The sequence below is a fragment of the Oncorhynchus clarkii genome, chromosome 19 (genome assembly GCF_045791955.1).
Source record: "Oncorhynchus clarkii lewisi isolate Uvic-CL-2024 chromosome 19, UVic_Ocla_1.0, whole genome shotgun sequence".
NCBI lineage: Eukaryota > Metazoa > Chordata > Actinopteri > Salmoniformes > Salmonidae > Oncorhynchus > Oncorhynchus clarkii.
The window spans coordinates 62700878-62715594 of NC_092165.1; the positions used below are offsets into that span (position 1 = coordinate 62700878).

At 45.8% G+C, this 14717-nt stretch overlaps 1 protein-coding gene across 2 annotated transcripts in view; it reads right to left on the minus strand.

Moving 5' to 3' along the window:
• LOC139375471 (presenilin 1) overlaps positions 1–14717 on the minus strand; it is a 33363-nt gene that overhangs the window by 5523 nt on the left and 13123 nt on the right. For both annotated transcript variants that reach the window (XR_011627804.1, XM_071117286.1), the window contains exons 5-9: positions 14321–14388; positions 13741–13961; positions 11335–11433; positions 8572–8676; positions 8064–8249 (exon numbers count right to left, since the gene is read on the minus strand). Coding sequence is in view for 1 of the 2 variants with exons in the window: in XM_071117286.1 (XP_070973387.1) it covers positions 8064–8249; positions 8572–8676; positions 11335–11433; positions 13741–13961; positions 14321–14388 (679 nt within the window). In the remaining variant the exon portion in view is untranslated. The remainder of the gene's footprint in view (positions 1–8063; positions 8250–8571; positions 8677–11334; positions 11434–13740; positions 13962–14320; positions 14389–14717) is intronic.

Genomic DNA, 14717 nt, shown 5'->3' on the forward strand with positions numbered 1-14717 from the left:
CCTAACCCTGTAACCCTGACCCGGTAACCCTAACCTGGTAACCCTATAACCATGTTACCCTGTTACCCTATAACCCTGTTACCCTATAACCCTGTTACCCTGTTACCCTGTAACCCTGTAACCCTATAACCCTGTTACCTTGTTATCCTAAAACCCTGTAACCCTGACCCGGTAACCCTGTCCCGGTAACCCTGTTATCCTATAACCCTGTAACCCTGACTCGGTAACCCTAACCCTGTAACCCTAACCCTGTAACCCTGACCCGGTAACCCTAACCTGGTAACCCTAACCCGGTAACCCTGTAACCCTAACCTGGTAACCCTAACCCTGTAACCCTGACCCGGTAACCTTAACCTGGTAACCCTATAACCATGTTACCCTGTTACCCTATAACCCTGTTACCCTATAACCCTGTTACCCTATAACCCTGTTATCCTGTTACCATATAACCCTGTTACCCTATAACCCTGTTACCCTATAACCCTGTTACCCTATAACCCTGTTACCCTATAACCCTGTTACCCTATAACCCTGTTACCCTATAACCCTGTTACCCTATAACCCTGTTACCCTATAACCCTATAACCCTGTTACCCTATAACCCTGTTACCCTATAACCCTGTTACCCTATAACCCTGTTACCCTATAACCCTGTTACCCTGCTACCCTATAACCCTGTTACCCCATAACCCTGTTACCCTATAACCCTGTTACCCTATAACCCTGTTACCCTATAACCCTGTTACCCTAAAACCCTGTTACCCTAAAACCCTGTTACCCTAAAACCCTGTTACCCTATAACCCTGTTACCCTATAACCCTGTTACCCTATAACCCTGTTACCCTATAACCCTGTTACCCTAAAACCCTGTTATCCTATAACCCTGTTAGCCTATAACCCTGTTAGTCTATAACCCTGTTACCCTATAACCCTGTTACCCTATAACCCTGTTACCCTAAAACCCTGTTACCCTAAAACCCTGTTACCCTATAACCCTGTTACCCTATAACCATTTTACCCTATAACCCTATAACCATGTTACCCTATAACCCTGTCACCCTGTTACCCTATAACCCTGTCACCCTATAACCCTGTTACCCTATAACCCTATAACCCTGTTATCCTATAACCCTGTTATCCTATAACCCTGTTACCCTATAACCCTGTTACCCTATAACCCTGTTACCCTATAACCCTGTTACCCTGTTACTCTATAACCCTGTTACCCTATAACCCTGTTACCCTCTAACCCTGTTACCCTATAACCCTGTTACCCTATAACCCTGTTACCCTATAACCCTGTAACCAAATAGACCTCATATACCAGTCTACATTGAACCCTCCTTCACACCCCCTGGGAAACACAGTTCAATCGTGTCTGTCGTGATGACGGATTCAAATTATTTTTGCTGGCAGAACCTCTGTGTAAACATGGATGTTTCCCACGGGGGACCACAGGATGCCACAACACAGGGGACCACAGGATGCCACAATACGGGGGACCACAGGATGCCACAATACGGGGGACCACAGGATGCCACAATACGGGGGACCACAGGATGCCACAATACGGGGGACCACAGGATGCCACAATACGGGGGACCACAGGATGCCACAATACGGGGGACCACAGGATGCCACAATACGGGGGACCACAGGATGCCACAATACGAGGGACCACAGGATGCCACAATACGGGGGACCACAGGATGCCACAATACGGGGGACCACAGGATGCCACAATACGGGGGACCACAGGATGCCACAACACGGGGGACCACAGGATGCCACAATACGGGGGACCACAGGATGCCACAATACGGGGGACCACAGGATGCCACAATACGGGGGACCACAGGATGCAACAATACGGGGGACCACAGGATGCCACAATACGGGGGACCACAGGATGCCACAATACGGGGGACCACAGGATGCCACAACACGGGGGACCACAGGATGCCACAATACGGGGGACCACAGGATGCCACAACACGGGGGACCACAGGATGCCACAATACGGGGGACCACAGGATGCCACAATACGGGGGACCACAGGATGCCACAACAAGGGGGACCACAGGATGCCACAATACGGGGGACCACAGGATGCCACAACAAGGGGGACCACAGGATGCCACAACAAGGGGGACCACAGGATGCCACAATATCCTAAAACATTCACCTTAGACACACAGAGCCAACAGAAACCTTTTCCATTGTTTGTTGTTGTTTCCGCCTGAAGTAAAAATTGGATTCAATAGAGATTGTTTTGTCACTGATCTACACACATATTACCCCATAATGTCAAAGTGGAATTATGTTTTTAGAAATTTGTACAAATTAATTCCAAATGAAAAGCTGATATGTCTTGAATACATTTTTCAACCCCTTCGTCATGGCCTAAATAAGTTCAGGAGAAACATTTTGCAAGTCACATAAATTGCATAGACTCACTCTGTGTGCAATAATAGTGTTTAACATGATTTTTGAGTGATTACCTCATCTCTGTACCCCACACGTACAATTATCTGTAAAGTCCCTCAGTCGAGCAGTGAATTAAAAAAAAACACAGTCAACCACAAAGACCAGGGAGGCTTTCCACTGCCTCGCATAGAAGGGCCCCGATTGGTAGATGGGTAAAAATAAAATAAGCAAACATTGAATATCCCTTTGAGGACGAGGAAGTTATTAATTACACTTTGAATGGTGTATCAATACACCCAGTCAATACAAATATACAGGCATCCTTCCTAACTCAGTTGCCGGAGAGGAAGGAAACGGCTTAGACATTTCACCAGGAGGCCAATGGTGACTTTAAAACAGTTACAGAGTTAAATGGCTGTGACAGGAGAAAACTGAGGATGGATCAACAACATTCGAGTTACTCCACAAAACAAACCTAATTAACAGAGTGAAAAGGAAGCCTTTAGAGAACATAAAATATTCCAAAACATGCATCCTGTTTGCAACAAGTAATACTGCAAATAATGTGGCAAAGCAATTCACTTTTTGTCCTGAATACAAAGTGTGATGTTTGGGGCAAATCCTATACAAACACATTACTGAGTATCACTCGTCATATTTTCAAGCATAGCGGTGGCTGCATCATGTTATGGGTATGCTTGTAATCCTTCAGGAGTTTTTCAGGATAAAAATAAAACGGAGCCAAGTACAGGTAAACTCATAGGGGAAAACCTGGTTCAGTCTGCTTCCCACCAGACACTGAGAGATGAATTCACCTTTCATCAGGACAATAACCTAAAACACAAGGCCAAACATACACTGGAGTTGTTTACCAAGACAGTAAAATGTTCCTGAGTGGCCGAGTTCCAGTTTTGTTTTAAATCTGCTTGAAAAAAATCTATGGCAAGACCTGAAAATGGTTGTCTAGCAATGATCAACAATGATCAACAATCAAATGTTGCACAATCCAGGTGTGGAAAGCTCTTACAGACTCACCCAGAAAGGCTTACAGCTGTAAACACTGCCTAAGGTGATTCTAACAAGTATTGCCTAAGAGGCTTGAATACTTATGTAATCAAGACAGTGTTTTATTTTTCATATATATTTCTTTACAAAAAGGTTTGAATTTTTCTTCCACTTTGATATGAGTATTTTGTGTAGATCGTTGACAAAAACATTTTACAATAGAAACATATAAAGTCCAGGGGTATGAATACTTTCTGAAGGTACTGTATGTGAGAATGCTGTTGATTGGCTACAGCTCAGCGTTCAACAACACAGTGCCCTCCCAGCTCATCACTAAGCTAATGACCCTGAATACCTCCCTCTGCAAATGGATCCTGGACTTTAACGGGCTGCCCCCAGGTGGTGAGGGAAGGCAACAAAACATTCACCACGCTGATCCTCAACACGGGGGCCCCTCAGGGGTGCGTGCTTAGTCCCCTCTTGTACTCCCTGTTCACCCACGACCGAGTGGCCATGCACAACTCCAAAACACACCATTAAGTTTGTTGACGACACGACGGTGGTTGGCTTGATCACCGACGACGATGAGGGAGGAGGTCAGTGACTTGGAAGTGTAGTGCCAGGACAACAACCTCTCCTTCAACATCAGCAAGACAAAGTTGTTTGTGGACTACAGGAAATGGAGGTACGAGCGCCCCCCTCCCCCCCGATCCACATCGACAAGGCTGTAGTGGAGCGGGTCGAGAGCTTCAAGTTCCTCGGTGTCCACATCACTAATGAATTAACATGGTCTACACACACCGAAACACAGTCATGGAGAAAGCACGACAACGCCTCTTCCCCCTCAGGAGGCTGAAAAGGTTTGGCCCTCAGATCCTCAAAACGTTCTACAGCTGCACCATTGAGAGCATCTTGACTGGCTGCATCACCGCCTGGTATGGCGGCAACTTGGCATCCAACTGCGAGGCGCTCCAGAGGGTAGTGCCCAGTACATCACTGGGGTTGAGAGCTCTCTGCATTCCAGGACCGCTATACCTGGCGGTGTCAGATGAAGGCCCTAAAAAAAGACTACAGACACCGAAGTCATAGTGCCGATGCACCGAGTCTGGAACCAACAGGACCCTAAACACCTTCCACCACCAAGCCATAAGACTGCTGAAGAGTTAACCAACAGGACCCTAAACACCTTCCACCACCAAGCCATAAGACTGCTGAAGAGTTAACCAACAGGACCCTAAACACCTTCCACCACCAAGCCATAATACTGCTGAAGAGTTAACCAACAGGACCCTAAACACCTTCCACCACCAAGCCATAAGACTGCTGAAGAGTTAACCAACAGGACCCTAAACACCTTCCACCATCAAGCCATAAGACTGCGGAAGAGTTAACCAACAGGACCCTAAACACCTTCCACCACCAAGCCATAAGACTGCTGAAGAGTTAACCAACAGGACCCTAAACACCTTCCACCACCAAGCCATAAGACTGCTGAAGAGTTAACCAACAGGACCCTAAACACCTTCCACCACAGAGCCATAAGACTGCTGAAGAGTTAACCAGCAGGACCCTAAACACCTTCCACCACCAAGCCATAAGACTGCTGAAGAGTTAACCAACAGGACCCTAAACACCTTCCACCACCAAGCCATAAGACTGCTGAAGAGTTAACCAACAGGACCCTAAACACCTTCCACCACCAAGCCATAAGACTGCTGAAGAGTTAACCAACAGGACCCTAAACACCTTCCACCACCAAGCCATAAGACTGCTGAAGAGTTAACCAACAGGACCCTAAACACCTTCCACCACCAAGCCATAAGACTGCTGAAGAGTTAACCAGCAGGACCCTAAACACCTTCCACCACCAAGCCATAAGACTGCTGAAGAGTTAACCAACAGGACCCTAAACACCTTCCACCACCAAGCCATAAGACTGCTGAAGAGTTAACCAACAGGACCCTAAACACCTTCCACCACCAAGCCATAAGACTGCTGAAGAGTTAACCAACAGGACCCTAAACACCTTCCACCACCAAGCCATAAGACTGCTGAAGAGTTAACCAACAGGACCCTAAACACCTTCCACCACCAAGCCATAAGACTGCTGAAGAGTTAACCAACAGGACCCTAAACACCTTCCACCACCAAGCCATAAGACTGCTGAAGAGTTAACCAACAGGACCCTAAACACCTTCCACCACCAAGCCATAAGACTGCTGAAGAGTTAACCAACAGGACCCTAAACACCTTCCACCACCAAGCCATAAGACTGCTGAAGAGTTAACCAACAGGACCCTAAACACCTTCCACCACCAAGCCATAAGACTGCTGAAGAGTTAACCAACAGGACCCTAAACACCTTCCACCACCAAGCCATAAGACTGCTGAAGAGTTAACCAACAGGACCCTAAACACCTTCCACCACCAAGCCATAAGACTGCTGAAGAGTTAACCAACAGGACCCTAAACACCTTCCACCACCAAGCCATAAGACTGCTGAAGAGTTAACCAACAGGACCCTAAACACCTTCCACCACCAAGCCATAAGACTGCTGAAGAGTTAACCAACAGGACCCTAAACACCTTCCACCACCAAGCCATAAGACTGCTGAAGAGTTAACCAACAGGACCCTAAACACCTTCCACCACCAAGCCATAAGACTGCTGAAGAGTTAACCAACAGGACCCTAAACACCTTCCACCACCAAGCCATAAGACTGCTGAAGAGTTAACCAACAGGACCCTAAACACCTTCCACCACCAAGCCATAAGACTGCTGAAGAGTTAACCAACAGGACCCTAAACACCTTCCACCACCAAGCCATAAGACTGCTGAAGAGTTAACCAACAGGACCCTAAACACCTTCCACCACCAAGCCATAAGACTGCTGAAGAGTTAACCAACAGGACCCTAAACACCTTCCACCACCAAGCCATAAGACTGCTGAAGAGTTAACCAACAGGACCCTAAACACCTTCCACCACCAAGCCATAAGACTGCTGAAGAGTTAACCAATAGCTACCTGAACTATCTGCATTTACTCTTTTGACCCATCACATACGCTGCTGCTGTTTATTATCTATCCTGTTGTCTAGTCACTGTATATATCTACCTCGTACCCCTGCACATTGAGTCAGTACCGGTACCCCTGCACATTGACTCAGTACTGGTACCCCCTGCACATTGAGTCAGTACCGGTACCCCCTGCACATTGACTCAGTACTGGTACCCCCTGCACATTGAGTCAGTACCGGTACCCCCTGCACATTGACTCAGTACCGGTACCCCCTGCACATCGACTAGGTACTGGTACCCTGTGTATATAGCCAAGTTATGACCTCGTACCCCTGCACATCGACTCAGTACGGGTACCTCCTGCACATCGACTCAGTACCGGTACCCCCTGCATATCGACTCAGTACTGGTACCCCCTGCACATTGACTAAGTACCGGTACCCCCTGCACATCGACTAGGTACTGGTACCCTGTGTATATAGCCAAGTTATGACCTCGTACCCCTGCACATCGACTCAGTACTGGTACCTCCTGCACATCGACTCAGTACCGGTACCCCCTGCATATCGACTCAGTACTGGTACCCCCTGCACATCGACTCAGTACTGGTACCTCCAGCACATCGACTCAGTACCGGTACCTCCAGCACATCGACTCAGTACTGGTACCCCCTGTATATTGACTCAGTACTGGTACCCCCTGTATATTGACTCAGTACTGGTACCCCCTGTATATCGACTCAGTCCCGGTACCACCTGTATATTGACTCAGTACTGGTACCCCCTGTATATAGCCAAGTTATGACCTCGTACCTCTGCACATTGACTCAGTACTGATACCCTGTGTATATAGCCAAGTTATGACCTCGTACCCCTGCACATTGACTCAGCCCGGTACCCTCTGCATATTGACTCAGCACCGGTACCCCCTGTATATCGACTCAGTATCGGTACCCCCTGCATAATCGACTCAGTACTGGTAGCCCCTGTATATTGACTCAGCACCAGTACCTCCTGTATATTGTCTCAGTACTGGTACCCCCTGTATATTGACTCAGTACTGGTAGCCCCTGTATATTGACTCAGCACCAGTACCTCCTGTATATTGTCTCAGTACTGGTACCCCCTGTATATTGACTCAGTACTGGTACCCCCTGTATATAGCCAAGTTATGACCTCGTTGGTAACGGTCGTGCACCCTGATTAGGAAACGACATGGCAATTGTTTCTAACGAAATGGCACGGGGATTGTTTTAACGAAATGGCACGGGGATTGTTTTAACGAAATGGCACGGGGATTGTTTTAACGAAATGGCACGGGGATTGTTTTAACGAAATGGAACGGGGATTGTTTTAACGAAATGGCACGGGGATTGTTTTAACGAAATGGCACGGGGATTGTTTTAACGAAATGGCACGGGGATTGTTTTAACGAAATGGCACGGGGATTGTTTTAACGAAATGGCACGGGGATTGTTTTAACGAAATGGCACGGGGATTGTTTTAACGAAATGGCACGGGGATTGTTTTAACGAAATGGCACGGGGATTGTTTTAACGAAAACGTGACAAATACAATTGTATTTTTTTATTGCTGTTCAGTTCTGTACTCACTCTCCTCGTCATCATCGTCCATTACGGGTGGTCTGGCAGAGGGGAGTTGTTGGATCTCCCGTCGGGTCTCGTCTGTGGACTGAAGGGGTCCCAGCTGATGCTCCTGATGCCCCATCCAGTTAGGGGTGAACCCTCCGTCATCCTCCGGGGGGCTGAGAGGGGCCGGGCCTAGAGCCAGGGCTGGGGCTGGGGGAGCATGGAGAAGTCAAATATTATACATGAGGGGGCGGTGAGCCCAGGGCTAGATAGGGCTGCTGCAGGGGCGGGAGAGAAGAATTGAGATATTCTTAAAAACTGCTGGAGATGCCATAGAAAGAGGCATGTTTTGGTGTTCAATTGTGACCCAGAGATGGAGGAGCTGCTGATGGGAAGGTAGAAAATAATTATGATATTACAAAAACGCTGAAGAAAATAATCATCATTTTGGGGTACAAGCGAGGCCAGGGCCTAAAGGAGGCTAACGGAGAAGGTAGAGAGGAATTTAAACGACCAGACACTACAGACTCACATTGACTCTCAACCTGAGTGATGGGAGCCTCTGTTGAGTTCTTCCTGGTCATTGGTCTGTGTCCGAGGCCAGTGTCTGCCATGTTGACCAGCCACACCATGGTCGCTGGTAATGGAGGGACAGGATGGTACAGTAGACATTACATTACTCGGCAGCTATGGGCATTCATGTTTAAGGCAAACAACAACAACAACTTAACTGTATACCAGGCTAGTGAAAACATATAGCATAGATAATACTAAACAGGCAACACATGAGTTTCCAATCAATGACATTTCATAATACCATATCAATCAACGTGTCATAATACCATATCCATCAACGTGTCATAATACCATATCCATTAACGTGTCATAATACCATATCCATCAACATATCCTAATACCATAGCCATCAACATATTATAATACCATATCATAATACCATATCATAATACCATATCATAATACCATACCATGTCATAATACCATATCATAATACCATATCATAATACCATATCATAATACCATATCATAATACCATATCATAATACCATATCATAATACCATATCCATCAACATATCATAATACCATAGCCATCAACATATTATAATACCATATCATAATACCATATCATAATACCATATCATAATACCATACCATGTCATAATACCATATCATAATACCATATCATAATACCATATCATAATACCATATCATAATACCATATCATAATACCATATCATAATACCATATCCATCAACATATCATAATACCATATCATAATACCATGTCATAATACCATATCATAATACCATGTCATAATACCATATCATAATACCATATCATAATACCATATCATAATACCATATCATAATACCATGTCATAATACCATGCCATAATACCATGTCATAATACCATATCATAATACCATATCCATCAACATATCATAATACCATAATACCATATCATAATACCATATCCATCAACGTGTCATAATACCATATCCATCAACATATCCTAATACCATATCATAATACCATATCATAATACCATATCCATCAACATATTATAATACCATATCCATCAACATATCATAATACCATATCATAATACCATATCCATCAACATATTATAATACCATATCATAATACCATGTCATAATACCATATCATAATACCATGTCATAATACCATATCATAATACCATATCTGCTCAGCTGCTCGGCCATGGAACCCCAATTCATGAAGCTCCCGACTAACAGTCATTGTACTAGCGTTGCTTCCAGAGGCAGTTTGTAACTCAGTAGTGAGTTTTGCAAACGAGGACAGACAATGTATATGGGCTACGCGCTTCAGCACTCGGCGGTCCTGTTCTGTGAGCTTGTGTGGTCTACCACTTCACGGCTGAGCCGTTGTTGCTCCTAGACATTTCCACTTCACAGTAACGGCACTTGCAGTTGACCGGGGGCAGTCCCAGCAGGGCAGAAATTAGATACACTAACTTGTTGGAAAGGTGGCATCCTATGACGGTGTCACGTTGAAAGTCACCGAGTTCTTCAGTAAGGGCCATTCTACTGACAATGTTTGTCCATGGAGATTGCACGGCTGTGTGCTCGATTTTCTAACCCCCGTCAGCAACGGGTGTGGCCGAAATAGCAGAATTCACTCATTTGAAGGGGTGTCCACATACTTTCGTATATATAGTGTACTCTATAAATGTTTTTAAACTGGAACCGGTTGGGGATCTTCAGACGACTCGTGAGGCATTCTAGAGCAAAACTACTCACATGTACGTTTTAGTGAGGGTCTCACCTTTCCACAGAGGGGTCATGTTAGAGTGGAGGCCAAATTGTTCGGGTTGCTACAGACAGAAGGTGGCAGAAGAGGCTGTACAAACTACCAGCAACAGTGTGTGAAAACCTTGTGAGGACTTACAGAAAACGTTTGACTTCTGTCATTGCCAACAAAGGGTATGTAACAAAGTATTGAGATAAACTTTTGTTATTGCCCAAATACTTATTTTCCACCATAATGTGCAAATAAATTCATTAAAAATCTTACAATGTGATTTTCTGGATTTTTTTCCCCTCATTTTGTCTGTCATAGTTGATGTGTACTTATGATGAAAATTACAGGCCTCTCCCATCTTTTTAAGTGGGAGAACTTGCACAATTGGTGGCTGACTAAATACTTTATTGCCCCACTGTACAGACAGAAGGTGGCAGAAGAGGCTGTACAAACTTCAGACGAGTCTTGTGACGCTGTTGTGGGGGTCGTAGAGCAAAACGGAGAACACCATCGTGTTTGTGAGGGTGACCTTTCCATAATAGTTTGTGGGCCAAACCGTTTGTGAGATCCCGAAAATCACATTTCACCGCAGATGTAGGAAGGGGCGACATTAAACTGACGGGGATTTCTCTATGATGCTAATAAAGTTTCGGCGGGGGGCTCGAACATCGACTCATGGATCGTGTGCAATTCAGAGGGTGAATGGGCAAGAAATAATATATAAGTGCCTTTGAACAGGGTAGTAGGTGCCAGGCGCACCGGTTTGAGTCAAGAACTGCAACGCTGCTGGGTTTTTCCACACTCAACCATTTCCTCTGTGTATCAAGAACGGTCCACCACCCAAAGGACATCCAGCCAAACTGACACAATCATAGCTTTCACCTGGTCAGTCTACGCCATGGAAACACCAGGTGTTCCTAATGATTTGTCCGCTCGGTGTATATGTAATACAGGTTACAGGTGTTGATGTACGAGGGGTGACGTGCGTCTTACAGGAGTAGATGAGAGCAGGGAAGATGGGTTCGTTCCTCTCCTGAGCTGTCTCCACTAGGATACGTAGAGGACCTTTGGGGCAGAGCACTGCTAGCAGATCTATGGAGGGAGAAACAGGGGTCGTATTCATTAGGGCACTGCTAGGAGGGTCGTATTCATCAGAGCACTGCTAACAGGGGTCGTATTCATCAGAGCACTGCTAACAGGGGTCGTATTCATCAGAGCACTGCTAACAGGGGTCGTATTCATTAGGGCACCTCTAGCAGATCTATGGAGGGAGAAACAGGGTCGTATTCATTAGGGCACTGCTAGGAGGGTCGTATTCATCAGAGCACTGCTAACAGGGGTCGTATTCATCAGAGCACTGCTAACAGGGGTCGTATTCATCAGAGCACTGCTAACAGGGGTCGTATTCATTAGGGCACCTCTAGCAGATCTATGGAGGGAGAAACAGGGTCGTATTCATTAGGGCACCTCTAGCAGATCTATGGAGGGAGAAACAGGGTCATATTCATTAGGGCACCTCTAGCAGATCTATGGAGGGAGAAACAGGGTCGTTTTCATTAGGGCACTTCTAGCAGATCTATGGAGGGAGAAACAGGGGTCGTATTCATTAGGGCACCTCGTGGCAAAATGTTTTGTAACAGAAAATGTAAACAGGCATTTGTTATTGTACAGTTCAGATAACACACTGAAACAAGGAGAAGCTTTCTTCCATTTGGTGCCTAATGAATATGACGCAGAGCTTTGAGTCAGGATAGAATAGTGTTGGAGACAGAACAGAGGGTGCTTTGAGAGAGAGAGAGACCAAGTAGAAATATTTCATTGGAGTTAAAGAATGTCTGAGACTGACTGGGTGTAAACTCTTTATCAACACCAACTAAAGGGAGAACACAGACGGAATCAGGACAAGTAGTGTTGGACCCAAAACACAAGGCTCTTTGGAACCGAGACCAAGTAAATATATTGAATCTGATTTAAAGACATTTCTGGGGCGGGGTGGGTGAAAACTCTGACCACCAGCACTGTTACCCCCACCAAACCAAACCTAAACGGACCACTGTTACCCCCACCAACCCAAAACAGACCACTGTTACCCCCAATAAACTAAACCTAAACGGACCACTGTTACCCTCAACAAACCAAACCTAAACGGACCACTGTTACCCCCACCAACCCAAAAACAGACCACTGTTACCCCCAACAAACTAAACCTAAACGGACCACTGTTACTTACCCCCACCAACCCAAAACAGACCACTGTTACCCCCACCAACCCAAAACAGACCACTGTTACCCCCACCAACCCAAAACAGACCACTGTTACCCCCACCAACCCAAAACAGACCACTGTTACCCCCAACAAACGTAAACCGACCTACTGTTCTACCTCAAGCTAAACACTTTTAGGGTAAATAAATCTACAATGACCACTATTCTGTCGTGGCCGTTATTCTCCGACAGTGGTTGTGTCCCAACTGGCACCCTATTCCCTATGTAGTGCACTACTTTAGACCAGAGCCCTATTCTCTATATAGTACACTACTTTAGACCAGAGCCCTATTCCCTATATAGTGCACTATTTTAGACCAGAGCCCTATTCCCTATATAGTGCACTACTTTAGACCAGAGCCCTATTCCCTATATAGTGCACTACTTTAGACCAGAGCCCTATTCCCTATATAGTGCCCTACTTTAGACCAGGGCCCTATTCCCTATATAGGACACTACTTTAGACCAGGGCCCTATTCCCTATATAGTGCACTACTTTAGACCAGAACCCTATGGTGCCTGGTCAGAAGTAGTGCACTAAATAGGGAATAGGGGGCCATTTGGGAGAACACTTCGGGAAGGGGCAGCTTTAAGAGGAAATCTGGTCCTATCTAAGGTTGTCTAAATTAAGAATGTCTTAACCTCAGCTGTCATGACTTTCTCTACCCCCCCCCCCCCCCCCCCACTTCCTGTCTCAGATGGGTGTTTCCTGTTTGTCGACCAGTCAGATCCTTCCTTTCAACAACAACAACGGTCAGGAAATCTAGGTGCTGCCCTGAGTCTCGTCTGAAGAGGACTTGAGATCGATAGAGAGCAGGAAAACAAATAGAGCAACTAGAGAGATAGGTCATCTTCACAAAGAGGAACATGGGAGGGGCTGTGTCCCCATCTCCTTTGTCCTGAAGTGTACACTCATTCACGACATTCCACATGTCTAAAACTATTGTATCGGTAGAGGCATGGGCTAGAGGGAGTTTCCACCATGTTTCTTAGACCAGCCTTTTCCTTTCAAGTCAAAGAAGGGAAGTGAACAAGTGTACACTTTGGGCAGAAGGAGAGATAATTGGGGCCGTGGCTACAGTCTCACAGTGAGAGACCTGTATACAAGCCAAAGACTCAAGCAGGAAGTCTCACCATAGACAGATATAACGGCCAGGATGAGCCAGGCGGTCCACTCAGGAAGGTACTTGATGAAGACCAGAGCCATGAGAGCAGAGATCATGATGAGGTAGGCCTGCTGCAGACGGAGAGGACCCTTCCAGTGGATACAGATCATCCCTACCACGCCGAAGTTCCAGACGATCACAGCCAAGGTGATCCAGTCCATCGCCACGTTGTACGTCTTGAACACTTCTCTGGGGGAGGACAAGAGTGAGCCTGTTACGTTTAGGAGTACAGAGGACAGAGGGCGGCAGGGTAGCCTAGTGGTTAGAGCGTTGGACTAGTAACCGTAAGGTTGCAAGTTCAAATCCCCGAGCTGACAAGGTAAAAATCTGTTGTTCTGCCCCTGAACAGGCAGAAAATAAGAATTGATTCTTATTTATTCTTCTTATTTATTCTTATTCTTAGCTAAAGGTAAAAAAAAAACTAATAAATAAAATAAAAATCTGCCCAGTCACATTCTTACACAGCAGATTCACCGATGACTTGAAATATATGTGATTGAAAAGAGAGAGAGAGAGAGAACAAGATATCAAAGAATGAAGGGACTCACTTGAGGTATATGAAGGAGAAGAAGAACAGGAGCAGTAGAGAGGAGAGGAACAGCCAGCCTTGGATCACCTGAAGGGACACACAGAGATCAATAACAGCCAACTGTCTGTATAACATGTTCGGCATGTCACTGTATCTAGACACACACAGGAGAGGACTGGGTAAGAGATGCTACAGCGATGAGTGACACCAGGGTTGTGTTCATCAGCCAACAAGCGGAAGAAAACAGACTGAAAAAGGGACGACTTCCTGGACTTGTCCATCAAGTTCAGGAAGTTAAACGTTATGATACGTTGGTTGCAAACTGATTTACTTTGTGCCCTAATGAATACAACCCTAATGGCATTGTCAGAGCAGCATCTCTCTTACCCTGTAGCATCTCTTACCCTGTAGCAGCA